The sequence below is a fragment of the Enhydra lutris genome, unplaced genomic scaffold (assembly GCF_002288905.1).
Source record: "Enhydra lutris kenyoni isolate GAN:26980312 unplaced genomic scaffold, ASM228890v2 scaffoldscaffold31, whole genome shotgun sequence".
Taxonomy (NCBI): Eukaryota; Metazoa; Chordata; class Mammalia; order Carnivora; family Mustelidae; genus Enhydra; species Enhydra lutris.
The window spans coordinates 22,536,697-22,560,003 of record NW_019154115.1 but is presented as its reverse complement, the minus strand read 5'-3'; the positions used below and the strand labels follow the sequence as shown (position 1 = coordinate 22,560,003).

The following is a 23,307-nucleotide window of genomic DNA, read 5'->3' as shown; positions in this document are numbered from 1 at the left end:
TTCGCGCTGCCAGCCCGGGGCCGCCAGCCCCCAGCCCTTTGCCTCCTGCGCCCGCCTCGGTCTGTTGAGCGCTCTTGAGACTCTCCTTCCTCCCATCCCCCCTTCTTTTCTTTGATCTGTCTGTCTGCCCCACTGTCTGGCTCTGTCCCCACCGGGTATTGCCCTCACTCTTTCTTTCTTCCCTTATTCTCCGCCCCCTCCCCCATCCTCCCTCCAGTCGCTCCCCCGATCCACACACCTCCCCCCGCCCTCCTCTGTCCGGACCTGTGCCTTCCTTTGCAGGATCTTCCCAGCCCCTCCGGGTCCCAGCTCCTTAGCCGCGGGAAACCTCTGCGGGTTGGTGCTGCAGCGGCCCTGGAAGGGGCCCGGCCCCGGGTCATGAGAACTGACCTGCCTGGAACCACCATTTTCCATCCCAGTCCCCAGCCCGGTGAGCTGGGCCCACCCATCCGGCCCTGGGGGACCGGCCGCAGCTGTGGCTGGGCTGGGGCCAGGGACATGGCCAAAGAGGGAAATTCCCGCGGAGAAAGAGGGGCTGCTTCAGGATAGTGGACAGAGTGAGGAGGGGGCCTCACAGTGCCAGGGGGCGTGACGCTGCCAGAGCAGACAGGAGACCGAGGATGGGGGGGGGTGGGGGTAGGGGAGAGTACCCCAGAGGTCTCGCTGCAGGGAACCGAAGCACTGTCTCCGAGTATTCCCGCTGCAGAGGGAAGGAAACACAAGCGGGAGCTCCCTGCAGGAGGTAGGGGACTCTTGGCAGCAGCAACTTAGGACACGGGAAGCAGAATGGCACTGTTAAGGGGGAGTCCATACCAACAGGAGTGGACGCTATTCTGGGAACTTTCACTCCAGAAGTTGTCTCTGAAGAATCACTGCAAGGAGTGGGCACTGCGGGAGAGAGCGCTCACTGCAGGGGGCTGTGGGGGAGGTCCACGGCTAAGGGGGCACTCGCTGCAGAGTGGAGGAGGGGGGAGGCCCTGCCAGGGGGCGCTCACTGCCAGGAGGTGGGGGGAGGAGCACTACCGGGGCTGCTGATCTACAGAAGGAAGGGCACCCCCTGGCAGGGAGACTAGAGCAAGAAAAAAGAGGAACTGGGCCAGGGAGAGCTGACTCAGTCTCAATGGTCTCCTTTTGGTCCTGGCTGACTGGAGGCCCGGTCTCTGTGTTCTTGCCTGCCGCCTCCCACCCCAGACCCCTCCTCCCCTCCTCCCGCTGCAGTTTCCTGTGGCTGAGACTCTTGCTCAGCCATGAGCTCACCGCCCCTAATGGGTTGCAGCTGCCTCGCTACTCAAGCTCTAGCTGCCCCCTCCTGGCCTCCGATCCGACGGCCCACTCTGCCTCCCCGCCCCTCTTCTCCACCCTCCCCCCACCCACTTTCACCGAGCCAGCCGGGTCCCCGAAACACTGGGGGGTCTGTCCGCTCGCCCACACACCTTGGGGCTGGGTCTCCATGCTGACGCACTCAATATCCCTCTCTGGAGTGGCTGCCCTAGTTTCGCAGAGGGTCGGGACAGATGGGCAACTGGTAAAATATGCAGTTTTGACTGCTGGGCAAAGACAGGAGTGGGGGTGGAGGGCGGTGAGAGAGAACTTGAACACTGCAGCGCAGCCCCGTGCCACTGACAGCAAAGAAACCTGATAAAAGAACTTCAGAGCCATCTTGAAAGAGAAATTAGTCTGCAAAGGAATAGCCTGAGGGGGTGCTTCTTTAGGGTCTGAGAAAGAGAAAGAGACCTGATCATGCACTTAGGGAGGCAAATGCAGAAGAAGCAGGGCTGTCTTTTGAGACAGTGGCGGCAGGTGGAGTTGGCAGAGAGGTCCTACTGGAGTTGGAAAAATACATACCATCAAGGCCTCCTCCCTTCCCCACGTGTTCCTTTTGTGACTTTTTCCTCTTTTGGCTGCCCCCACCCAGTTCTTTGTAACCCAATCCCACATGCTCTGGGAGTGGGTGATTGCTCTGAAGCCATTCTGGAAGAGAGTAGGTCGCTAGAAAGTCAGACGGACAGCCCTTCAGTCCTCCTTCTTCCCAGTCCTCCTCCTTCTCACCCAGTGACCAACTCTAGGATATGATTATTCAAGGTGGTGGCATTGCCACCTAAGTTAGAGGTGTCCTTACGCCCGTGGGGTGGGGGGCTGCTTGCAAGTTGGCCCTCCACCCTGCCAACTCTCTCAGCCATTGCTACATCTTCTGGTAGCCCAGAAGACTGTCTCGTCCTGAGGAGGAACTGTGCAATGGTCCCAACTCACAAGAAGCAGGACTGGCCCTAAGATCAGCGACATTCCTGACAAATGCTCCCTGGATCTCCAGGGCCAGAGTCTCAGAGCTCCAGTGTGGAGCCCTGCTGCGTCTGTGCACTCTGACTGCCCCAGCCCCATGGAGGCCATCACAGGCCCCTTCAGCCAGCGTTTCCTGAGGGTCCTCTCTGAACACACACCGTGTGCACAATGTGGTCCCCGGGGCCACGCTCTCTAGGGATCTGCAGCTGGTCTTCTCTCTCCCAGGAGCCCGAGCCAGTGGAGGACTGTGTGCAGAGCACACTTGCCGCCCTGTACCCACCCTTCGAGGCGACAGCCCCTACGCTGTTGGGCCAGGTGTTCCAGGTGGTGGAGAGAACTTATCGGGAGGATGCCCTGAGGTACACGCTGGACTTCCTGGTGCCCGCCAAGCACTTGCTTGCCAAGGTCCAGCAGGAAGCCTGTGTGAGTGGCCCCTAAGATCCACTGCCTCACTCCAGAGACTAGCCAGACTAATTTCCCTCTCACCAGAGGTGCCACCTCCCAACACTGACCCCACCCCCAGCCGAGGCAGAGGCCACTCACGTACTAACACACAGAAAGACACTCGTCTTCCCCCAATATTGACCCCTAAGAAACATCAACTCCCGAAAACCCAGACCCAACAGATCCAATTCCAGATATCCCCCCATAATGATTTCTCAAGATATCTAACTCCCCCAGACATGACTCAACAGAGATCCTTCACTTCTACAGATATAAAGACTCTTAAGAGTCTCTGAGCCCTCCCAGACAATGGCATCTGCTGACCATGTCTCTGTAATGACTCAGTTGTTACTCTCCCACACAGGGAACTCGTTTCCTAGAGAAGCTTCCTACTACCAGAAAACCGGCCAGCCCATTCCCTCCCTCTGCTCCATGAACATCCCGAGATACCCCTCCAGATCCCCAAGGATTATAACCCACCAGGCCACAGGGCAGCACTACCTAGGATGGTCCCGTGCTAACTGCCCTCTTTGGCTGGCTTCCTCAGCAGAACCTGAGCACAACGTTGCACCTCTCTCCCCAGGCCCAGTACAGCGGTTTCCTCTTCTTCCACGAGGGCTGGCCACTCTGCCTGCACGAGCAGGTGGTGGTGCAGCTGGCAGCCTTGCCCTGGCAGCTGCTGCGCCCGGGAGACTTCTACCTGCAAGTGGTGCCCTCCGCAGCCCAAGCGCCCCGCCTGGCACTCAAGTGCCTGGCCCCAGGGGGTGGGCGGGTGCAGGAGTTGCCTGTGCCCAATGAGGCCTGTGCCTACCTGTTCACACCTGAGTGGCTGCAGGGCATCAATAAGGACCGGCCCACAGGTCGCCTCAGTACTTGCCTCCTCTCTGCGCCCTCTGGAATTCAGCGGCTGCCCTGGGCAGAACTCATCTGCCCACGATTTGTGCACAAAGGGGGCCTCATGGTTGGACATCGGCCAAGCACGTTGCCCCCCGAACTGCCCTCTGGACCCCCAGGGCTCCCCAGCCCTCCACTCCCCGAGGAGGCCCTGGGAACCCGGAGTCCTGGCGATGGGCACAATGCCCCTGCTGAAGGACCTGAAGGCGAGTACGTGGAGCTGCTGGAGGTGACACTGCCTGTGAGGGGGAGCCCCACGGATGCTGAGGGCTCCTCGGGCCTCTCCAGGACCCGGACAGTACCCACCCGGAAGAGTGCTGGAGGGAAGGGTCGGCACAGGAGACACCGCGCCTGGATGCACCAAAAGGGCCTGGGGCCTCGGGACCAGGATGGGGCACGCCCACCGGGTGAGGGAAGCAGCACCAGAGCCTCCCCTGGATCACCCCCAGGAGCCGAGGCTCTCCCAGAAGCAACAGCCTTAGAGGTGTCTGAGTTTCCAGCAGAGACATTGGGGGAAGCCTCTGAACCTTGTCCCCTGAGGCTGGGGGAGGCTGGGGGAGGGGCAGGCCAAGGGGCTGAAGGACCCCCTGGCACCCCTCGGAGAACAGGCAAAGGAAACAGGAGAAAGAAGCGTGCTGCAGGCAGAGGGGCTCTTAGTAGAGGAGGGGACAGTGCTCCACTGAGCCCCGAGGTCAAAGAGGAGGACAGCCACCTGGAAGTCCTTGTCACTCTGCCCCCACCAAATGAGCACGACCCCCCAGGATATAGCCCCATCGAGGAGGAGCATAAAGGCTCAGGGAAGCCAGAGTCAGAGCTGAAAGAGGAGCTCAAACCAGCAGAGAAAAAAGAGCCTCAGCCCTCAGAAGGCTGTGGACCCACAGAAGAGACAGCCAGAGAGAAGGATCCGGAGGGGTCCAGTCTGGCAGGTGTGGCAGGTGAGATGACACCGAAGCCAGCAAGGCAAGGGCCAGCATAGACTGGGCCTGGAAGGGGGCTGGAGGAGGAGCTGGGAGCCCCACAGCCAGAACCCTCCCCTCCTCAGGCCCATAGCTCTGCTTCTCTCTGTGTAGGACCCACAGGTCCAGAAGGGCTCCTGCCAGACCCACCAGCACCATCCCTGGAGATGGGGCAGGAAGGGGAAGGGGACAGTGTCCCAGAAGAGGCCGCTCCAGTATCTATCTCCGATGACCCGGATATAGCTTGGGACCTAATGGCGTCTGGATTCCTCGTCCTGACTGGTCAGTGGGCATCAGTTTTGAAGGGACAGGGGTCAAGGAAAGAGAAGTGATCAGGGTGGTCTGTGGAGGGAGGCAGGGTGGATGGGAGGTAGCCAAGGCCTACCCCCAGCCAGGACAGCCTGGCCATTTTTTGTCCTCAGGAGGGGTGGACCAGAGTGGGCGAGCTTTGCTGACCATTACCCCACCGTGCCCTCCTGAGGAGCCCCCACCCTCCCGAGACATGCTGAGCACTGCTCTTCATTACCTCCACTCATTGCTCAGGTAACCGAGGCCCACCACTGGCACCCTGAACACTGACCTCCTGCTCATGAGGGCCCTGACCTCCTTTCTTCTCAGGACACTGACTTCCTGACCTCTAGGATACTGACTTCCTCACCCCTCAATTTTTAAGCCACTGACCACTGACCTTGCTGACCTCTGACCTCCAGGATATCTTCATCAATGTTCAAAATCAACACTGCTGACTTTCAGTATCCTAAGACACTGCCTAGATTATCAGGGTATTGGTTTACTCATTCAGCAGCTACTTAGTGGGCTTCAAGAACCTAGCAGGCACCATGCCATATACTGGAATGGAATTTACACCTTTCCAGAGCATAGTGGTCCTGGTTTTCCAGACCCTGATCCTGTGACTTTGTATCATCTGCATATAGACTCCAGAATGCTAGGGCAGTGCCTCTTGGACAAAAACCCACACTTTGGCCCTTTGCCCATTGCTTCCTGAAAGTACCAGACACTGAGTTCTCCTGAGGACTAGTAACAGTAAAACCAGACCCCGAGCCACCATCCCCTCAACACACACATGTGCGTGCACACTGCCCCCTTGGCTCTTTCTGCCCCTACAGGCCTGATCTCCAGATATTGGGGCTGTCTATCCTGTTGGACCTTCGAAAGGCACCCCCATTGCCTCCAGCCCTCATTTCTGTTCTAAGTCAACTTCAGGTAATCAGCCCTTGACACAGGAACTTCTCCTGACCCTAACTCTTCCCCGGGTGGCCATTCCAGGCCACCCAGTTGCCCACTGTTTGGTGTTATTCTTCTCTGCCCTCAGGACTTAGGAGACCCTCCCCTCATTCAGCGACTGCTGGCTCTCACTCAGGACGATCCTGTGGCTGAACTCTATGGACTTCAGGTTTGAGCTCCTCGCTCCCAGCTAGTCCCCCTGAGTAGTGGAGAGAGAAGAGGATGGCTAGAGCCCCAGGCTGGTCCCCAAACACCTGGGTGGCCAAGCCAGAAATCCCCTGCCTTCATGTGTCTCTAGGGTGCTGAGTTGCTATCAGAGAGTGATCTGAAAAGAGTGGCCAAGCCAGAGGAGCTGCCCTGGGACTTGGGAGGTCACAGGGAACCCTCTCCCAGCTACTGGGTAGAGACGCACCAGGTAAGCTTCACCTCCCCTACCCAGGTTGAGGGGGAGCCAGGAATGACCCAGCTGAGGGCATTCTGGGAGAGAGAGGGCAGATCTGAGACATGACCACGGGGATGGTGAAAAGTGATTTCCCTTCCATTCAATTCAATACATATTTATGTTCACCACCCATGAGCAAAATATTACGCATGTACCGTGGGCTGCTGGGGAGATGAGAGCAGTATATTCCATAAGTTCTTAATACGATGTTAAGCAGCATATGGTTTTTGGTGGGACATAAGTCAGAAGCTATTAGAGAAGAGCATAAGGTAACTTTACTGGGGTTCTGGACAGAGTCAGGAAGGCTGGTTCTAGTTCCATGTGACCTTGAACAAGGTACTGTGCCCCATTTCCAGAGATGGTATCCTTTCTGTACTTGTTCGCTGCACCAACATCCAGGCCTCAGGGTCCTCATCCACAAAGTATAGCAAGTGTGATATAATCTCCGATTCTATGAATCTCAGTACATGAATATTCAAGAAAAGATAAATGAACATGATCTGAGCTAAATATTAAAGAGGGTCTTTAATACTTATGTCAGGGGCACCTGGATGGCTCAGTCGTTAAGTGTCTGCCTTCGGCTCGGGTCATGATCCCAGCATCCTGGGATCAAGCCCCATATCAGGCCCTGCTCAGCAGGGAACCTGCTTCTCGCTCCCTCTCCAGCTCCCCCGTGCTTGCATTCCCTCTCTCATTATCTCTCTCCATCATAAATAAATAAAATCTTTTAAAAATAAATAAATAGGGGCACCTGGGTGGCTCAGTGGGTTAAAGCCTCTGCCTTCAGCTCAGATCATGATCTCAGGGTACTGAGATTGAGCCCCACATCCAGCCCTCTGCTCAGTGGGGAGCCTGCTTCCCCCCCTCTCTCTGCCTGCTTCTCTGCCTGCTTGTGATCTCTGTCTCTGTCAAATAAATAAATAAAATCTTTTAAAATAAATAAATAAATAAATAAAGGGGGTCTGTAACGTGGTCTCTAAGCTATACCTCAAAGGGGAAGTGGATCTGAACAGGCAGAGAGGAAGGCTTTACAGGGTGAAAACCTAGTGCAGACAGGGGGAAAGGAGACTCACATTTACTAAGCGTTTAATGTGCCAGTCCTTACTAAGGGCTTACCTGGCATCGTCTCTTTAAACCTCACAAAACTCTCTGTATCTTTTTTTGAGAGAGAGAGCGTGCATGCGGGTTTGGAGGGACAGAGAGAGAATCTTAAGCAGGCTTCACGCTCAGCGTGGAGCCTGGTGCGGGGCTACATCTCACGACCCTGAAATCATGACCTGAACCAAAACCAAGCGTTGGATGCTTAACTGACTGCGCCATCCAGGCACCCCAAAATTCTGTGTATCTTGTCCTGACTTTACAGTGGAGCAAACTGAGGTTCGGGGAGGTTACTGGGCTTGCTTAATGTCATACAGTTAGTTAGTAAACAACAAAGTCAGAAGCTAACCAAGCATTGTCTGGGGCTGTCCCCTCTCCATCCCCGTGTGTGTGTGTGTGTGTGTGTGTGTGTGTGTGTGTGTGTTTCAGGACGTGGCGAGGCTGTGCTGCCTGTGCCAAGGAGTGCTGTGCTCTGTGCGGCAAGCCATTGAGGAGCTGGAGGGAGCCGCAGAGCCAGAGGGAGAGGTAGGACATGAGACCAGATAGAGGGGATGGGGTGGGATGGGGATTCTCTGGTGGAACCCCTACTGTCGACTGCTCCCTGCCCCTAGGAGGCTGTAGAAATGCTTGAGCCCCTACAGAAGGTGTTGGCAGATCCCCGGCTGATGGAGCTGCAGAGGGACGGGGGAGCCATCCTGATGAGGCTGCGTTCCAGCCATAGCAGCAAGTACGGGGGCGGGGTGGGTGTGCGGGGGCAGGTGGACAGGGCGCATGGAGACACAGCAGAGAGCTGTCAATAAACCTCAGCTGCCAGATCGTTCTTCCTGAGCATACCTCTACACAGGAGATCATGTTTTCCACCTGCTATGACCTTTGCATAAGGGCCCTAGGTAATCGTTATGATTACAGACAGGCATCTGGAGAACCAGAAGTGTTAAATGCCTTGGCCAAGATTAGTCAGTCGGTGGGAGAGTCAGGATTCAAATCCAGGCCTGCTGTGCAAGGATGGAATGCGGTGGGGTGGTGGAAAGGGGTTGACAAGGGCAGTAGGTCATTCTGTCCCTTTCTTTGCCCAGGCTGGAGGGCCCGGGCCCAGCTGCGCTGTACCAGGAGGTGGACGAGGCCATTCACCAGCTCGTGCGCCTCTCCAACCTGCATGCCCAGCAGCAGGAGCGGCGACAGCGACTGCACCGACTCGAGCAGGTGAGGCAGGACCCCCAGACCACTCTTACTTGGCCTGGGAACCTGGCCTCCAGCCCTCCTTTACTGCCGATATCCACAGCTGATGGCTCGATCAGGTGGCCCTCCCTCTTGCCTCACCCTACCCTAGAGGCTGGCCTGGTGGGTGAGATTCAGCAAGAGGGAGAAGGCATCTTAGCCCCAGCAGAGAACCCAGACCTCCCCTACCCCAACAGTGATCAAGGATCCTTAGAGGTTGTGAGATTAGAAGAGATGCTTGGGTGCCCTAGGGGATTCTGGGAGGAATTGACTCTGGGGTGCCTATAACTTAAAATAATAAATGTCTATTGATGCCAGTTTTTTAGCTACATTGCCATCCATGTTCCCTCAACTCTTTCTATGATGTCCTCCCCAAACCTAAAGCTGGAAAAGTCCCACCTTCCTCCACCTTGGAAGGAGAGGATAATGGAAGATGCTAAGGCCTCTTTGTGGGGAAGATTCGGGGATAAGGCTGGCTTCTCTGAACCTTGATTCTTCTCTCCTGGGGTTAAGAGCCCCACAGGGATTATCCTAATATGTGGGATAGGGGAACAGGGGGCTTTGCAATCTGATTGTTCCCCCAGAGCCCCAAGCATGGTGAATGAGTGCCTTATGGACCTACGTGTGGGCGTCAGGGCAAGGGTCATCTCAAGGTCAATGTCAAAGTGGAGGGCAGGGCTCTCTGTTTTCTGGGGTTTCTGCATATTGGCTTCCTCCAACCCAGCATCCAAGGGATTGTATCTCTTACTCTTTGCTTGCTTGCTTATTAGCTGGTGTTTCCCTTTCAAAACCGTTAACACAGGGACGCCTGGGTGGCTCAGTTGGTTGGGCGGCTGCCTTCGGCTCAGGTCATGATCCCAGCGTCCTGGGATCGAGTCCCACATCGGGCTCCTTGCTCAGCAGGGAGCCTGCTTCTCCCTCTGCCTCTGCCTGCCATTCTATCTGCCTGTGCTCACTCTTGCTCTCTCTCTCTGACAAATAAATAAAATCTTAAAAAAAAAAAAAAACCGTTAACACACAGGATCGAGAGTCTACGGTTCTCAGCGTGAGTTCTAGCTCTGCTGGGAGTGAGATGTTGGACAAATCTTGAAGCATCTCTGAGTTCCCAAGTCCACATCTGTAGAATGGAATCATAACGACACTTAGCTCGCAAGGGTGTTAGGATAACCAAATGAATTCAGCAAAGGACTGTACACATGTTTATGGTCAGACCCTAATTATTGGGAACATTCTCAAGCTTCTCGTCTGCAGGCTGTCCTACCCAGTTTCCAGCCTTAATTCAGAGAAAAAAAATTACCATCCCCTTTTGGTCAAATATCCCAGAACCAAAATGAGAGTCCTTATATCACCATATTAGGCAACTAGAGCTGGGAACACACGCACACCACTGGGTTGTCTCTTCAAGCTAGGTCCCTGAGACCTCTGCCCACCCATCAGTGGACACAGTGAATGTGAAATTTCTCCTCCTCAGTTATCCAGACAGTCCTCATACTGCCTCAGGCTCACACCAGCTTTATCTATGTCCCCTCTGGGCCTGGGCCTGGAACCCTTGCCCGCCTCCCTCAGTGCTTCCTGCCAGCCCAGCTTCCCATTCTGGTGCTTTCTCATTTGACCCTTGAGGAAACTACTACCGACCACATTACAGCTGCATGAAATGGTTTGCGCAAAGGTCCATAGATCAGGGTGATGGGGTTGGACCTGGATCTCAGCTTTCCTTCCCACAGCATGGCCTCCTTCTCCCTCATGACCCTGCTGTCCTGCCCTGTCTGCCTCAGGTGCTGCAGTGGATCTCAGGCCCAGGGGAGGAGCAGCTGGCTAGCTTTGCTGTGCCCGGAGACTCCCTGTCTGCCCTGCAGGAGACAGAGCAGCAATTCCGGGCTTTCAGCACTGAGGTTCAGGTGAGAAGGAAGAGAGGGGCAGGGGAGAAAAGGCATGGAGCAGGGGTGGAGAGTGGGGGCGGGGAACTGATTGGGACCAAGGACCAGGTCTGAGTACAGCCTTCCTTCTCCAGGAGCGCCTGGCCCAAGCACGGGAGGCCCTGGCCCTGGAGGAGGACACTGCCTCCCAGAAGGTTCTGGATGTCTTTGAACAGAGGCTGGAGCAGGCTGAGAGTGGCCTCCATCGAGCCCTGCGGCTACAGCGCTTTTTCCAGCAGGTGTGTGCAGACCCTCTTTCTTCCATGCTCACCACAGCCCGGCTTCTGCCTGGGGAAGCTGACCAGGTGGTTGCTAAAAGCAGGGACTCAGGCAGCCATCTCTTTGGATTCTTGGCTCTGCAACCTACTTGCTGAATGACCTGGGACAAGCATGCCTCCATAGGCACCCCTTCACAGGACTGCCAGGAGTGTAATATAGGTCATATATAAAAAGCCCTTAGTACAGAGCCTACCATTGATCAATTCCATGTAAGTGTTGGCTCTTCTTTCATCCAGGCCGCTCTGTCTCCATACCAGCTCAGAGTGACAAGGTCAGGCAGTGGCGCTGGGATAGGAAAGGGGATGTTCTCAGAGGACTGAGAGGGTGTTGGGCTCTGGGAAGCCATCAGCTAAAGAGGACAGGAGCTGTCATTGGGCAGCATGCATGAACAGTACTGGACCTCACTCTTTCTCTACCCATCCCCATCCTCTCTGGCCCGGCAGGCGCATGAATGGGTGAATGAAGGTTCTGCTCGGCTGGCAGGAGCGGGGCCAGGTAGGGAGGCAGTGCTGGCAGCCCTGGCCCTGCGGCGGGCCCCGGAGCCCAGTGCTGGCACCTTCCAGGAGATGCGGGCCCTGGCCTTGGATTTGGGCAGCCCTGCTGCCCTGAGAGAGTGGGGCCGCTGCCGGGCCCGCTGCCAAGAGCTGGAGAGGAGGATTCAGCAGCAGCTGGGAGAGGAGGCGAGTCCACGGGGCCATCGGCGACGGAGGGCAGACAGCGCCAGCAGCGGAGGGGCCCCCCGGGGCCCTCACAGCCCCTCACCCAGCCTTAGCTCCCTGATGCTCCCCAGCAGCCCTGGGCCACGCACAGCCCCATCCCATTGCTCCCTGGCCCCCTGTGGGGAGGACTGTGAAGAAGAGGGCCCTGACTTGGCTCCAGAAGCAGAGGGTAGACCTCCGAGGACTGTGCTGATTCGAGGCCTGGAAGTCACCAGTACCGAGGTGGTAGACAGGACGTGCTCGCCCCGGGAACATGTGCTGCTGGGCCGGGCTGGAGGTCCAGATGGGCCCTGGGGAGTAGGTACCCCCCGGATGGAGCGCAAGCGAAGCATCAGGTGAGAGCCTAGGCCAATTACTGCCCAAGAGGCAGACCCAAGTGCCCAGCAGGAAGGAATACAATATTGTTGGCGGTCTTGGGCCCCAGCCTCCTTTGACCCTCCTTGTTGTCCCTGCAGCGCCCAGCAGCGTCTGGTGTCAGAGCTGATTGCCTGTGAGCAAGAGTACGTGGCCACCTTGAGCGAGCCAGTGCCGCCCCCGGGGCCCGAGCTGACTCCTGAACTAAGGGGCGCCTGGGCCGCAGCCCTGAGTACCCGGGAGAGGCTTCGCAGCTTCCATCGGACACACTTTCTCCGGGAGCTTCAGGGCTGTGCCACCCACCCCCTGCGCATTGGGGCCTGCTTCCTTCGCCATGTGAGTGACCCCAAACACTTCTTCTAGGTCCTCTCCCTTCTTACATCTCAGCCCCAGTCACCCTGTATTCATTCTCCGTATCCGTTCCCCGTCCCCTTGAAAGTGTGCAGTCCAAGACTCTGAGGCCCCTGGGCCCCTCTGAATCCACTCAGCCTGTGTCCTTGTCCTCGAGTACTGTCTGACCTTCACTCTCTGCATGGGAGTCTGTCATTTCCTGGGCAGCCTGAGCAGCCGGGCTCTCCTTTGCGCTGTAGTGAGGACATGAGGAGGAAAGGGAAAGGCTTGTCTCTCCCCAGGTGACGGCTTGTCTTTTCCCACTGGCACAGGGGGACCAGTTCAGCCTTTACGCCCAGTACGTGAAACACCGACACAAACTGGAGAATGGTCTGGCTGCACTTGGCCCCCCAAGCAAGGTAACCTTTGCTCCAACCCCCATGAGAAGAAGAGGGGGCAGAAAGCCCTAAAACACACCCCCCCTCCAAGTCTCTCAGGGAAGAAAAGCTTTCCTGAATGTGTCCAGGAACCTCTCCCACCAGTAATCTCCCCGAAGTGCTGAGGGTGGCACAAGCACTGGACTAGGAGCCAAGAGAGCCTGAGTTTTGGTCCTGAGGGACTTCGGGCAAGACTCTTGATTCCTCTGGGCCTCTGTTTCTATATCTGGTAAATGGGGGCACTGTCCACTCTATCTAACTCACAGAGTGCTGTGAGAATCAAAAGACTTTATGTGAAATGACTTCAAGAGTTAGAAGCTAGAGACTGTAAGGGGTTATCTGTATTCCTCTTCCATTCTCCAAGATTCAGAGGATGGTGGAATTCTGGCAGACCCCCTACCCGCTTTCTTTCTGAGGGAAGTTTCACCTTACCTTTGGCAGTATCTGGGCTTCCTCTACCCCCAAAAGCCTGGCCTACCACCCACCTTCCTGGCAGAGCTCAGCCCCTGCTAGCTCCAGCACCCCCTTCATCCCTGTTTGTCTCCTCCCCAACCAGGGCTCCGCGGAGAGTGGCCCTCACTTGCCCCAGGCGTTGCAGCAGCCCTTGGAGCAGCTAGCTCGATATGGGCGGCTCCTGGAGGAGCTCCTAAGGGAAGCTGGGCCTGAGCTGAGTTCTGAGCGCCAGGCTCTTGGGGCTGCCGTGCAGCTGCTCCGGGAACAGGAGTCGCGTGGCAGAGACCTGCTGGCCGTGGAGGCAGTGCGTGGCTGTGAGGTGAGGCCATGGCTCGTCACTCCAGTTCCTACTGTCCAGCCCTGTGGCTTCAGAAAGCAGTGTGGTTAGTGACAAGAGGACCAGACTCAAAGTCAGAGGGCCCAGGCTCTAATTTTTAATAGCTAGATGGCCTTGGTCGAGTCACTGAACTTCACTGGGCCTCAGTGTCCTCATCTATAAATAAAGAAACTATGTCCTGCCCAACATCCCATGATCCTACCTCTGGCTGTGCTTTCCTGTTCCATTCCCAGTTCTTCTCTTTCCTTATCTACTCTGCACTTCCTCAGGCACCTCAGCACCCAACACATACCTTATTCTCCCTTACTTAGTCTCTTTCTAGCCCAGAAAGTCCAAAACAGGTGGGGAACCTGCCTCCTCTGTGATAGACTCTTTCCCCTTTGGCTGTTTGCCGATTCTCTTCCCGGGTCAGAATGGTGCTTCATCTCCAGTGTCCACAGGCTTCCCCATGCAAGCCTACAAACGCTATTGTGGAGCGTACCTTCTGTCTAGAGATGCAGGACTATGTGGCCAGGCCAGGTGTGCTGTGCGTGGTGATCGGTGGATGGATTGTAGGCCAAGGCCTTCCCTGATTTCCTAACTCAGTCTGAGAACTTGTACATTAGGCCCCTTGCCCTATAAATCCCATTTTTACTCCCCATAAAATACACCCAAAGGGTTCCAGGGCCAATTGCCTTTCCTTTTCCTTTCCCCAGACAGATCTGAAGGAGCAGGGCCAGCTCCTACACCGGGACCCCTTCACTGTCATCTGTGGCCGAAAGAAGTGCCTTCGCCATGTCTTTCTCTTTGAGCATCTCCTCCTGTTCAGCAAGCTCAAGGGCCCTGAGGGGGGGTCAGAGACCTTTGTTTACAAGCAGGCCTTTAAGGTAGAATGCTGGGACTTGGCCGGGCAGGGGGTGGTGGGGGCCAGGAAGTCATGTTGTTCTCGAGAACTCAAGATGTTCTGGAAATTCAACTCCAATCCAGGTTCAGAATCTGAACCATCTAAAACAGGTTTTGACCTTAATCACCTATCAGGTTAGGATGCCAGAGGTGATAGAAATTGCTATTATTGTCATTGGGGTTTTATCATACATGTGGGATCCTCACAAGGCATTCCAAGCCAGAATGGAGGACCTTTCCCATTAAGAATATATGCTTTTTGAGTTGGGGTGGCTCATGGGATGACAAGAAAGGACTCTTTATTTATCTATCAGTCTATCTAATAGATTAAATTGATGGAACCAGTGGAACCAAACCCAAGAGGAGGGAGGCCTTTCTTCAGGGAAACTACTTTGGTATCCAGATAAACATTAATAGAGACCTATAGTCCTAGGGGCACCTGGCTGGCTCCGTCGGTTGTGTCTGCCTCTTGATCTCAGGGTTGTGAGCTCAAGTCCTACATTGGGTGTAGAAATCACTTAAAAAACAAAATCTTAAAAAAGAGAGAGAGAGAGAAAGACCTATAGTCCTAGATCAGGCAGTATGGCATGATTCTAAGAGTTTCTTTTTTTTTTTTTTTTTTAAGATTTTATTTATGTATTTGGCAGCGAGAGAGAGAGAGAGAGAGCAAGCACGAGCACAAGCAGGAGGAGTGGCCCGTAAAGGGAGAAGGAGAAGCAGGCTCCTCACTGAGCAAGGAGCTGGATATGGGGCTCGACTGGATCCCAGGACTCTGGGATCATGACCTGAGGCAAAGGCAGATGCTTAACCAAATGAGCCACCAGGCACCCCCTAAGGGTTTCTTTTTTTTTTTTTTTAATATTTTTATTTTTTTATTTGACAGAGATTACAAGTAGACAGAGAGCCAGGCAGAGAGAGAGGAAGGGAAGCAGGCTCCCCCCTGAGCAGAGAGCCTGATGCGGGGCTCAATCCCAGGACCCTGGGACCATGACCTGAGCCGAAGGCAGAGGTTTTAATCCACTGGGCCACCCAGGTGCCCCCCACTAAGGGTTTCTAAACTTTGTCTGCCTACATTCGTTCCAGCTCCTGGGCTGGGTGGGGGGGCAGGGAGCGGGGGCGGGGGGCGGAGTACAGAATAGAGAAAAAGAAGCCTAGGTTTGGAATAACGTAGACATGGGTTTGAACCCTCTCTCTCCACTAAGCTATGATAAGCCCCTGGGCAAGTTACTTCGTGTCTCTGGGCATTCCCCTTCTGTAAATTATGGTTGTTAGGAAGGCTAAATGTAGAACACTTGGCATATGGTAGGTGTTGAGCAAACATTTACTGAACATCTACCAGATGCCAAGCTAAGTGTAGTGCTTTTCCATGTGGTGCCATCTAGCCAGGACTCACTCTGTCTTCACCCACTCTCCTCCGCTTTTTCTCAGACTGCTGACATGGGGCTCACAGAAAACATCGGGGACAGCGGACTCTGCTTTGAGTTGTGGTTCCGGCGGCGGCGCGCTCGAGAAGCATACACTCTGCAGGCAGCCTCACCAGAGATCAAACTCAAGTGGACCAGTTCTATCGCCCAGCTGCTGTGGAGACAGGCGGCTCACAACAAGGGTGTGAGCCGGGGCCGGGGGCGGGGGGGGGGGGGCGGTTAGGGTCCAGGTTACAATGGGAGGTTAGCGTGCATGAAGACCATAGGGTGTGGAATGGAAAAGGAATGACTTAGGAGATGATTCCAGATCTGACTGGAGAGAGGTTGCTGGCATAGAGATTAGTCTAAGGTATACCGAAAGGAAACAGGCAGCTACCAATTTCAGAAAAGCAAGAGCAAAGGGCAGGGCAAAAGAGAGTGAAGGAGTGCTCACTAGACCCTGGTTCCAGAATTTACATGCTGTGACCCGGACTAGTGTTTCTGTGTGTTTTGTTCTGTGTTTTGGGGGCTGGGTTGTTTTTTTTTTTAATTCTCTGAACCCCATCCCACTGATCTTGAAAAAATGGAAAGTGACAGCTACATCTTCATATGATAGGGATGGTGAAATAGGTGATTATCTATGGAAGCACTTGATAAACTAGAAAGGTGTGTAAGAATGAGAGGTTTGCTCTTAATGCCCAAGTTAAAGGGCAGAGGGTGAGTATTAGAAGTTAGATGGCTGGGATGACAAATGGGCAGGGTGCAACATGTAGGAGACAAGAGACAGGGGTCTGAGGAGGTGGTTAAGGGCCACCGTCACCATCCACATAGTGACAGTTGACAGCAAGGGTAACAGGAGATACCAGATGAATGAGAATTGGCAAGAGGCAGAACAGTCCACCATGATAGTGCTGGGGCTTGGAGCAAAGGGGGCACTGAAGGAGGTTGGTAACAGGGTCTCTGTTTCCTAGAGCTCCGAGTGCAGCAGATGGTCTCCATGGGCATTGGGAATAAACCTTTCCTGGACATCAAAGCCCTTGGGGAGCGGACGCTGAGTGCCTTGCTCACTGGAAGAGGTGAGGGCCACAGTGCTGGGGGGTGGGGGCGACTCCCAGGAGTCAAGACCTTGAGAGTGAGGGCATAGTGGGGAGGCATGGTAGAAAAGTGAAGAAGGGCAATGAGTGGACATGTCTTCCCAGAAATTGTGGGACTGACTGGGAGGCCCTCTGTGAGACTGAGGGTCATTTCAGAGAGCCAGGAGGGCTTTCCCACACCAGCACCCCCCCCCCCCCCCCCCCCCCTCTCTGCAGCCGCCCGCACCCGGGCTTCCGTGGCCGTGTCATCCTTTGAGCATGCCGGCCCTTCCCTTCCCGGCCTCTCACCGGGAGCCTGCTCCCTGCCTGCCCGCGTCGAGGAGGAGGCCTGGGATCTGGACGTCAAGCACATTTCCCTGGGTGAGGCACCTCTCAAGGGGTGGCCCCCAACAGCTGCGTCATCGTGGTGATGTTCAGGCTGCTTGCTGCTAAGCAATTCCTTTTTCTAGCCAAGTAGCCCAGTTGCCATGACAACTATGTACAGCTTCCCCATTGCTAAAAGAGCCTTCCATCTGGTTGCTAGGATAATGCTTACAGCAGCCTGTTGCTAAGCAGCACTTCCTCTGTACCTCTCTCTCTAGCTCTCCTTGGGTTTCTATGGAAACTGCTCAGCTTCCTGTTGTACCCTCCTGGTTCACCACAGCAATCCTTATAGTTTCCTGTCGCTTCTTCCCTCGTTGCTCTAATGATGCTGCTGACAATTTCCTGCCTCTTGGTAGGGGGGTTCTCTTGCAACTGGATTGCTATGGTGACTCACAGCTTCCTGTTGCTATGGAGCTTTTTCTTCCCTGATGGAGCAGCTTGGTTGCTTAAGGTAATCTAGAGGGGTTCTATACCCTGCTCTCACCCTAGCTTCCCCTCCAGCCCCAGAAACACTTGACTCTTCTGGAGATGTGTCCCCAGGACCAAGAAACAGCCCCAGCCTGCAGCCCCCCCACCCTGGGAGCAGCACTCCCACTCTGGCCGGTGGAGGGATCTTAGGGCTGTCCCGGCAGGTAAGTCCCTATACTAGGGCTGAAAGTGGGGTGATCTCTTCAGCCACTTTCTGAGTGGGCTATTCTCATTCAACCCATGGGGGCAGGGGGAACCAAGGAGCCTGTGTTCCCAGCAAGACCACAGGTTGGATATATTGTCTAGTCTGCCTTTCTCCTCTATCCCTAGACCTGGGGGAGAGGCATCAAGGTCAGAAGTGAAAAGGAATCTTTAATAAGGTGCATAGTGCAGGAGTGGATGGAAAAGTGGGGGGGATGCCAAAAGTATCTGGACTTGGATTAAATTAGCCAAATTGAGGAATCTGGGGGAGGAAGAAAGAGAGGTGAATTGGCAGGCTTGGGGGGGGTGCGAATATAGGAAAAAGGACATTTCCTTACCCTTTAAGTTCACTGCAGTTCATCTTTTTGCAGAGTCATGCCCGAACCCTGAGTGACCCCACCACTCCTCTGTGACCTGAGTGAGTCAGTGCCCCCTTCCACTATATCCAACACTCCTACCTCCTTGCACCAACTGCCTTCCTTCCCCAGCTTCTTGCAAGTCAGCTTCTTCCCTCTCCCAACCCATCTCCCTCTTCTCTCCTGGCTTCTAGAGAAGATGGAGAACTTGGCTAGAGGCCTTCCTCTCAGCACACTTTGGGCCGTGATGGCAGTGGGACATAGTGGAGGACTGGAAGAGCACTGAATTCCTTCCTTCTGCTTTCTGGACAGAGAGGAGGTCACAGGACCAGCATGTATCCCTGCTGCTATCTCTGGCTCTCTCCAGCCGGCTGCCTTCCTGCAGGAACCAAAGTGTCCACTCTTTGCTTGCCTTCATGCCCTGGAGGGGGAGAAATGAGCCCTCATCCGGTCCTTCCCCATCTTGGGCCACTGCATTCTCCCAGGACACTGCTCCGTGTTGGCCCTCCCCCAACAGCCTGCATTCTCCCCTTCGTGTGGTGCCACCCAGACTCTCCCCTTAGAAGACTCATCTCTGCCAGGTCAGCTGTGGTTCCTGGTGACTCCACTCTGGGTTGTCATAGGAAATGGAGCTTTGCAAATCATTATAGGAGGGTGGGGGATTGGGGGTACTACAAACTTTATACATGTAATTACTGTTATTATAATACTATTGTTATATTAAACGTATTTACTCATATTTTGTGTTGGAAGAGCTAGAGCAGACCCTGGGTTGAGGTGATGCTGCTACCTTGAGCACTTCCCCTCACCCATTAACTGGAACACAGAAAATAAAACCAAGGCTTTTGGTACCCCTTCCTGGCCCCAAACTGGGCGTGGGTGCGGGAGAATGCCCCTCCGCCAGTGGCTCTCGGAGACTCAATGCACTCTGCGAAGTTCCACCTCTCCCACTGCACCCAGTTCTTGAGGCTGAGGGGTCACCCTTAAGCTGGGATCCAGCAGTTCTCAAAATGAGGTCCTCAGACCATAGGGCATGAGAATCCCCTAGGCTACTTGCTAAATGCTAATTCCTGGGCCCCACTCCCAGAGCTACTGAAGCCGAAGTCTGGGGGTGAAGCCCAAGATTTCTCATTCCTTATTAAGCTCTCTGGGTGAACACTAAGTGCCCCAAGAAGTATTTCCGGACAAAACGGCCCAAGTAGGACAGGACATAGGCAGACAGACACAGCGCCCTGTGCCTCAAGACACCTGTTTATTGGGGACACAACTCTGCGACAGGGATGACAGGAATCGTACCAAAAATAGCGACGTCTACAGGGCCCCTGAAGGGGCTAGAAGGGTACAGTGCCCCCCACCCCCACCCATTGTACAAAAATAAACTCTCACGCCTATGGACCAGCAAAGACTGGCAGAGCGGCTCCTCAACAGGGACACAACCCTCTGCCAGCCCTGGGACCCCGTTCTTTGATCCTCACCCCTGCCACTTCTAAGGCACTGTGACTCTCCCCTGGGCTGGGTGGGTAGCGCCCGCCCACCCTCTTACGCCCTCCACCCCCTCCACCTCCTCTACCTCTGGTCCGCCTGGGGCTGGGATATGGGTCCCACGCTGCCCCCTGCTGGCTGCTCTACCCAACTACCTCTAGCGCTCCCCCGCTCCTGCGGGGTGAGCTCACTAAGCTAACCGCCCCTAAGAGGGCTCCCTACCGTTCTTGTCCCCCTAGCCCCGCCTCTCCCGCTCTCTGCAGCCCGGGGCCTTCCTCCCCTTCCTGAGGAGGACTGGGAGGGGTCTCTCCGCATTGTGCAGGGGCGTAGGGCGGGGACGCGTCGGCCTGGGGCGGCCTGCGGCCCCGAGCCCTGCGGCTGTGGTGCACTTGCAGGTGCAAGGCCATGAGCTCAGGGGCTCCCGTGGCGAAGGGGCAGAAGAGGCATCGGTGGAGGGCACCCCCCGGCCCAGCCTCGCCTCCCGGCCCCGCCCGCAGGGACAGGTCCAGGGGTTCGGCCTCACCGCCTCGCCCGTTGCGCAGGGTCCTCCCGGGACTGGCGGGCTTCCGACGGGAACCCGGCGCCGCGCTCGAAGGAGGCCGGGGGTTCGCAGCGCCCTCCACCCAGGTCGCAGGCTGCGGAGCTGCCTTGGCTCCCGACTGCTGTGCTGCACTCCGCTGGGAAGGGGGCGGCGGCTCTGGGGGTGGTCCGGGGCCCGCCCCACTCCTCTGCTCTCGGTGGTGGCGCTGCAGGTGATACTTAAGCGAGCCGGATTGGGTGCCCGCGTAGTCGCAGTGCGGACATTTGTAGGGGCGCTCGCCTGGAGAAAGGGGTGCGACAGGGTCACAGAAGCACGATCACGGCCGGCCCCACCCGCATTTCGCTCTCTGTACAGGCCCCTCTGGACCAGAAAGACACACCCCCACCCTCTCTCATTTAACAGAGCAGCATTCCCCCAACCACCTCAACTGGCCAAACTGCAGGCTGCCTTTCAGGCAGCGCTCTCTGTTCCCGCCCCTCAGTTCCCTCCCCACCACAGAGGCTGTCCCCCTCACCTGTGTGCACTCGAAGGTGCACTTTAAGGTGATGCGCGGAGCGGAAAGATTTTCCACAGAAGGGGCAATCCTTTCCTGTGGCTCCCCGGCCCCCTTCAGGCCGGGTCCCTCCAACCAACAGCCCGTTCTCTTCTGCAACGCACACGTTAAGGGAAGTCAGAAAGGCCCTTTGCCCTATCCCTATCAGAGCCACGCACCCCACACCCACCCCTTAGGATTGCTTCCTCTAAGTCTCCAGAAGGAAACAGTCTATTTGAGGGAAGCTGAAGGGTTGGATTTGTTGTGAGTTGTGCTATGTCCCTCGAAAAGTGGCCTCCAGGAGTGAAAACAATCGAGAGTAAGAGACGGGTCCCTTTTAAAGAGAAGGGGAAGGAGGGCGGTGGTAGCGTCAGAATGGGCCCCGGATGTGGAAATCTTGGAGGGAAAAGACCCCTTACATACCCTGCGTGGCGGTGGACCTTGCTTGGGTCCCCGCAGCAGACGCAGAGTGCCCTGGCCCCTCGCCTGGGCGCGGGTGCACTGAAGCCAGAGGGCCCAACGCCCTGCTGCGGGCCCAGGTCTCCTCCTCTGCCTCCACCACCTCCTCTTCCTCCTCTGGCTCTTCTGCGCGATGCCGGCGAGCCCGGGCTGGGAGAGCAGAGGGCAGTGGGCGGAAGCTTCCGAAGCCGCGGCCGGCCCCAGGCTCGGCACCCTCACCATTAGGCCGGGCCTCGCCAGCTCGCAGGCTCAGGTAGCCCAGGAGGCTCGGAGGCTCACGGCGCTCGGCGGGAGTGGGAGCCGGGGCCAAGAGGAGCGCGGGGCCCAGCGGCTCATAGGTCAGCAGGCCCAGGTCGGGAGGCTGGGGGGCCCGGGCAGCACCGGAACCAGCCCCCGGGGCGCGCAGTGGCCCCAGCTTGCTGGCATGCACCTTCATGTGGTTCTTAAGGAACCAGGGCTCCTTGAAGCAGCGGCCACACACGGGACACGCATGATCGAAGGAGGCCTTGTGCTTGCGCATGTGGCCCTTCAGAAACCAGGACTGCGTAAAGCTCTGGCCACACACTTGACAGCGGAACTCCGGGGGCGCGGGGGGCTCCTCTGGAGCGGCGGGAGCGGGGGCAGGCGCTGCCTCACGTTCAGGCTCCGGCTCAGACTCTGGGACTGATCTCGGTTCAGGTTGGGGCGGAGGCTGAGGCTGGGGAGCAGCCGAGCTGGCCGCCAGGGGACGCTCAGGAGCTCCGTGGGCCGTCAGGCTGTGATGCAGCAGCTCCTCCTCCTGGCTGGAGCCAAAACTGCACAGGCCGCACTTCCAGGGCCTGTGCAGGATGTGCAGGTGGCGTTCTCGCTCCGCCGCGGTGCGAAACTTGCCTTTGCAGAAGGGGCAACGGAAGGTGGACGACGAAGGAGCCTGGGACCGCGCCAGGCCCTCAGTGGCAGGGGTGGACTGCATGCCCCCAGAACTTCGGGCTCTCCCCAGCCGGGCCTCGCGCAGTAGCGCGCGCTCCTCCAGCTCCAGCAATAGGCGTGCGGCGGGGCTACGCGGAGGCTCCGGCTGGTGCGTGCGCAGATGTGAGCGCAGCAGGGCCCGCTGCGCGGCACGGTGGCCGCAGTGCGGGCACTGGAAGGCCTGGGCGCCTGGGTGCGCCCGCAGGTGCAAAGCCAGGATAGAGTTGAAGCGGAAGCGCTTCCCGCATACAGGGCAAGGGAAGCGTCTTTCCCCTGCGCGACTCTCGGACCAGCCCACTGCTCCCATCCCTGGAGACCCGGCGCTCACGCCTGGCCCGTTGGAGTAGCGCTGCAGATCCAGTTCGCCGTCGAAGGCGGGCGGCGAGGGCACTAAATGGCCGCCCGGAGCACGGGGACGTGAGCCCTGTGGAGAAAGACCTGAGTAGAGCAAGGGGTGGAGAAGGGACAGCTGTGGGAAAAGCAAGGGCGTGGAAGGCCAGAAGAACTCGAGGGAAGGTGGGTTGGGGCCTGAATCAGGAATACCGAGTGCCCTTCCCACTCACCCTAAGGGAAGTGGGATATGAATGGGAATTGAGCTGTTGGGGCCACAGTCGTAACTTCTAAGAGAGGTAGGGCAGGGAAGGAGTATAATCGGAAGTACTTGCAGGTTCAGGCCGGAGCTTCTTCACTCACCTCCATGGACCCCCTTCACATTCTTTGGTTCTGGGGAGTGCAGGGAAGAGAAGGAGGAAGAGCTGCTAGTGAAGGCAACAGGTGCTGAAGAGCTAAAGCAAGAGAGACAGGTTTGGAGGGAAAGATGAGCCCTGGTTTTCAGCAGTGGAAAGAGGCACCCACAACCCCATACTCTTAGCAGCCCGTACTCTTGCAACCTATCCATTACCCTTCCTTGCACCCTGAGACAGGAAGGGGCTGCTGTCTTCAAAATTTTTACTCCTTGATTTGCCCAGCCCACAGGCTCCCTAACAACCAGGATGTCTTCCCCCAAAGTATTAATTTTAAACTCCTAGTCCCAAACCACCGCTACCATCGTTACCATCACCACCATCACCACCACCATCACCACCCCCTGGTGGTAGAAACCATCACAGTATACCCCTCTCCCATTTAAGTCAGGCTATGCAGCTTGATGAGCAAATGGGGTGGGCCTACCATGCC

The 23,307-nt window shown here is 56.4% G+C and overlaps 2 protein-coding genes across 6 annotated transcripts; one reads left to right on the top strand and one right to left on the bottom strand.

The window, feature by feature from the left end:
- The first annotated feature begins 1,616 nt into the window (after positions 1-1,616).
- On the top strand, positions 1,617-18,906 carry LOC111153308 (Rho guanine nucleotide exchange factor 40). 5 transcript variants are annotated; one of them, XM_022512252.1, is made up of 23 exons: positions 1,617-2,703; positions 3,308-4,553; positions 4,689-4,856; positions 4,997-5,117; positions 5,702-5,798; positions 5,908-5,988; positions 6,118-6,234; positions 7,789-7,884; positions 7,971-8,086; positions 8,436-8,562; positions 10,353-10,475; positions 10,589-10,732; positions 11,216-11,826; positions 11,947-12,181; positions 12,508-12,594; positions 13,169-13,384; positions 14,098-14,268; positions 15,713-15,890; positions 16,659-16,763; positions 16,998-17,141; positions 17,646-17,776; positions 18,185-18,231; positions 18,482-18,906. In XM_022512252.1, the coding sequence occupies exons 1-22, from the start codon at positions 2,449-2,451 to the stop codon at positions 18,224-18,226; spliced, it is 4,611 nt and encodes a 1,536-aa protein (XP_022367960.1). In that variant the 5' UTR covers positions 1,617-2,448; the 3' UTR covers positions 18,227-18,231; positions 18,482-18,906. The 5 variants fall into 5 exon arrangements, with proteins under 5 accessions (XP_022367960.1, XP_022367961.1, XP_022367959.1 ...); XM_022512253.1 differs by having other exon boundaries at positions 3,308-4,025; positions 17,634-17,776; positions 18,364-18,858; XM_022512251.1 differs by having other exon boundaries at positions 18,364-18,858.
- Positions 18,907-19,727: 821 nt separating this feature from the next.
- On the bottom strand, positions 19,728-22,952 carry LOC111153275 (zinc finger protein 219). The gene is made up of 4 exons (XM_022512195.1): positions 22,825-22,952; positions 21,148-22,555; positions 20,707-20,838; positions 19,728-20,471 (listed from the first exon to the last, which is right to left on the bottom strand). Exons 1-4 carry the CDS (start codon positions 22,828-22,830, stop codon positions 19,870-19,872), a joined length of 2,148 nt encoding a protein of 715 aa, XP_022367903.1. The 5' UTR covers positions 22,831-22,952; the 3' UTR covers positions 19,728-19,869.
- Between the last annotated feature and the right edge of the window lie 355 nt (positions 22,953-23,307).

What these genes read in the sequence shown, in the direction of transcription:
- LOC111153308 (XM_022512250.1), top strand. Translation starts at nt 2,449, where the DNA reads ATGTGGTCCCCGGGGCCACGCTCTCTAGGGATCTGCAGCTGGTCTTCT. An exon ending in CTGAACTCTATGGACTTCAG is followed by an intron (nt 5,989 to 6,117) that starts GTTTGAGCTCCT and finishes ATGTGTCTCTAG; the next exon opens with GGTGCTGAGTTGCTATCAGA. An exon ending in TACAGCGCTTTTTCCAGCAG is followed by an intron (nt 10,733 to 11,215) that starts GTGTGTGCAGAC and finishes CTGGCCCGGCAG; the next exon opens with GCGCATGAATGGGTGAATGA.
- LOC111153275 (XM_022512195.1), bottom strand. An exon ending in AAGGTCCACCGCCACGCAGG is followed by an intron (nt 20,839 to 21,147) that starts GTATGTAAGGGG and finishes TGTGCGTTGCAG; the next exon opens with AAGAGAACGGGCTGTTGGTT. An exon ending in GCACCTTCGAGTGCACACAG is followed by an intron (nt 20,472 to 20,706) that starts GTGAGGGGGACA and finishes CCCTTTCTCCAG; the next exon opens with GCGAGCGCCCCTACAAATGT.